The sequence below is a fragment of the Kryptolebias marmoratus genome, linkage group LG6 (genome assembly GCF_001649575.2).
Source record: "Kryptolebias marmoratus isolate JLee-2015 linkage group LG6, ASM164957v2, whole genome shotgun sequence".
NCBI classification, from domain to species: domain Eukaryota; kingdom Metazoa; phylum Chordata; class Actinopteri; order Cyprinodontiformes; family Rivulidae; genus Kryptolebias; species Kryptolebias marmoratus.
The window spans coordinates 19,760,517-19,764,350 of NC_051435.1; the positions used below are offsets into that span (position 1 = coordinate 19,760,517).

Consider the following 3,834-nt stretch of genomic DNA (forward strand, 5'->3'; position numbering starts at 1 on the left):
GAACTGATCAAAAATAGATGAGTAGTGCAAATGGATAGAAGGGTCGTAGGAAGGCTGAGAGATACAAGCTCTAGTTGACACAATTTTATCAGTGAAGAAGTGAAGGAAACTTTCACAGATTTCAGTGGAGGAGTCAAAACCAAGAAACTTGGGAGCATGGAGAACAGTATCTATGGTTTTGAACAAAGAGAGTCTTTAGGGTTATCCTTGCAGAGACCAAGGAAAGTAGAGGAAAATTGGGCTGAGAGGAGGAGTTAAACATACGACAGCGCTGAGGGATAGCGCACAGTTTAACCGGACAGTGAGTAGGAACGTCAAATAAAATCGGCATATGATCCGAGAAAACAGCGTCACATATGTCCAAATTGGAAACATCCAAACCGAGCGACAGCACCAAGTCGAGTGTGTGCCCGAGTATGTGAGTGGGACCTGACACAGACTGCACAAAGTTAAAAGAGTCAATTACATTTAAAAAGTTCCTGGAGATCGGCTCTTCTGGGCAACAAGTGTGAATATCACCAAGGATAAGAACATGATCATACATGATCAGCCAAAAATTCTGAAAAGTCACTTGTAAAGTCCTTATTGTACATGGGTGGCCGATAAATGACGGCACACAAGACAACATAAGAGCGACCAATTTCAAAAGAACAATGTTCAAAACTTGTAAAGGAGCTTTGCAAGCAAATCTGCCGGCATTTAAAAATCGCTTTTAAAAACAACCGCTATTCCTCCTCCTTTTCGACCCGACAGGCGCGGGGAATTAAAATAGCAGCAATCCGGTGGTGACAGTTCAATAAGACAGGTAAGCTCACCACTACCCAGCCATGTCTCTGTTACACAGAGAAAATCCAGGTCACGGGTCATGAAGAAATCCCTCAAGATGAAAGTTTTATTTCCCAGTGATCTTGCGTTAACAAGGCCGAACCTGGCAGGGGCCGGCGCATCCAAAGCGGTTGCTGTCTGTGGGGCCCGACGCAGGGCTCATAGATGGCGGGGATTTACACCGCGCCAGCAGGGAAGGGGTGAGCAGGGGCCGTGGAGGCGGATTACATCATCAGAACCGACGACATAAACCAGCCTGCTCTCGGCAGGGTCCAGCAATCGTGGGTTAAAAAAAAAAAAAAAAAAAAAAAAAAAGAGTCCAGGAACCACTCCATTTTTTTCTCCAAGAAGCCGTGGAAGATCGTGCCAAGAGAGCCTTAAACTTTAACAGTCGGCCGCTGCGTTTAACCCGGCGGTGCCGGAGGGAGTGGAGCGAGGGTGTGTCAATGATGAGCAGGTATCCGGCCGGGGAAGAGAAACGGCTGAAACGTTGAATGAGCACAGTAATCATTGTCCATGATTCCTAGATTCTTTGCAAAAAGGCGAAGATCCAGCAATGTTTTGCGATCATAGACGAGCAAAGAACCGGTACCAGGCAAAACAAACAAAAACAGCAAACACACAAACAGCGTTGACAGCAAGAGACGGCAGGCCACACACACTGGCGCCATCTTGGAAAATCCTGTAAGAAGGGAGGATTTTGTTGCTACAGAGTCATCAAAGCTCTGTAGTGAACATTTTAAACCAGAGGACTTTAACAGGACTGGTGTTACACCTTATTCTGTGAAAAAAAATAAAAGCTGCTGAAAGATGTAAAGTGGCTTTACACAATAAGTGCCACAAAATGAAACTCTATTATTAAACAAATAATAAAAAAATACAATACAAATCTTAAAATAAATAAAAAATAAGTCTTGAGAAAAAAAAAAAAAACTAAACATTTCTATTTAAATGTTTTATTTCTGACACGATTTCAGAGAATTGCCAAACGTGAGTAACCAGATGACAGACAAACACAGTAGACTGTATTAAGGTAAGTGAGTTTAGTTAGGATCGGGTGGGGGAAAGGGAGCAGGATCTGAAAGTTAAGATAAGTTAAGGGTTAGTCTCTTGGAAGGTTTACGGGTTGGTGGTTGACTTGACTTGGAATGTTATGATGGAGGCTTACGAAGGGTGATAGGGTGCAGGCTCGGAGGTGCGGTTCCAGGAGTCTCAGGTGAGTACTTACAAAGTGCAGTTAAGTGGTTTTCAGGTGGAGGTTGGTCTTGGTAACTTCTCCAGTCGGTGAGTATTTACACGGTGTAGTCAGTACGTTCGTTGGAGGCAGACAGGCTCTGAAGAAGATCCAACAGGTGAGTACTTGCGCTGAACATGGAAGATCAGGTTCTCAGGACGCCAGGCCAGGCTTGACACAGCAGGAGTTTCCAGGTAGGTAATTCTTAGGCAGGTGAGCAGAGATAGGATACTGGTAGTACACAGTGGACAAGCAAAAGGTAAGTAATTTTCAGGAATGCAAAAATCGTGGTTTCTGGCTGAGGCTGTTTACCCAGTAGCAATCGATGCTTCAGCGATGAGCTGCTCCCTGCGACTGCCTTAAGAACCCTTGAGCCTGCTGATGAAGACCTGCTGCAGCTGTGCGTAATTAGTGACTCAACCAATTAGAGGAATCAAGGGAGCTAAACAGGTAACAAATGGCAGATTGCCACAATTTAATGGGAACATTTATTTATTTAATTGAACATATAATAATTATTTTTAAACAACACTAATTATTTACTTATTTAATTAATTTTGAATGAAATGGCTCTCAATACCAGACTACTCAGGTCTTCTGGTTTAATTCAACTCGCATTCTCAGAATTAAACCCAAACATGGAGAGGCAGCTTTCAATTTTTTTGCTTCACTAATTTTGAAAAAACTTTCAGAAAAATGCAAGAATGCTGAAACACTGAATTCTTAAAATTAAGGGTAAAAATAAATTTTTCTAGAGTTGACTTTGACTGTTGTATTTAAAATATCTGAAACATCATTATCATAATTTTTTTTTCTACCTTCCTTTTCAATGCTATATTATAATGTTCTTGTTTTCATTATGTACAACACCTTAAATTGTATTTTTGCTGAAATGTTCTATACAAATAAACTTGACCTAACTTAAAAAAAGCTTTCTCTAATTCCACTCTACAGCATTTAGACAAAACTAAACTCAATTTAGATGTAGAATTCTTAAAGTATCACAGATTGTGACTTTTAAAAAAACAAACAAACAAACAAAAGAAGAAGAGTAGGTTTGCATCAACAAGGTGAGATGAACAGATTTGGTATGGTTTGAAATGTTATGTTAGCTTTTTAAAGTTTGCAAAACCAATGACAAATGCTGGTATCTCCCCAGCATGTGAACACATCATTTTCAGCAGAGTAACAGATCACAGCAGTTGATTTCAGTGACTTCTGGAGAACAAAAGCATCAACAAACAACATTTTCTCATGGTCACTATTATATCATATAATTCACATTGTATTAGTTATAAAAATTTAGAATTATTAGCTCCTTTCAAAAGGCCTTACTTCAAAAAAGCTACAGTTTCATGACAACAATATTGACATAATTTTAGTTGTAGAATAATATTCGTATTGTTTAACATTACAATATATTGGTATCAGATGAACCAGATTTAAACACTTGAAGGGTAAAAATCATTTTCATAGCTTTTCTGAACCAAGGATAGAAGAAAGCATAGATCAGAGGGTTGAGACAGGAATTAAAGTAAAACAAAGATATAACGTAGACACCAGTTAGGGTATTAAGCAAAGTGTCCTGGCTTGGAAGTGAGATGCAAAAATACGGGCAAAGGCACATTAGAAACACAAGCACAACAACCCCGAGAGTCCTGGCTGCCTTTATCTCAGATTTCTTAGCTGTTACTTTACGGTGTTTGACAGCTGCAATATGAGAGCGCATGGCCTGAACCTGAGACACAGCTACCACAAACACTCTCAAATACAGA

At 40.1% G+C, this 3,834-nt stretch overlaps 1 protein-coding gene across 1 annotated transcript in view; it reads right to left on the reverse strand.

Annotated features, from left to right (window-relative positions):
- Positions 1 to 3,470: 3,470 nt before the first annotated feature.
- The window catches only part of LOC112450022 (trace amine-associated receptor 1-like), a 1,071-nt gene continuing 707 nt past the window's right edge, over positions 3,471 to 3,834 (reverse strand). Inside the window, exon 4 of the mRNA XM_037976220.1 lies at positions 3,471 to 3,797. Coding sequence (XP_037832148.1) covers positions 3,471 to 3,797 — 327 coding nt within the window. The remainder of the gene's footprint in view (positions 3,798 to 3,834) is intronic.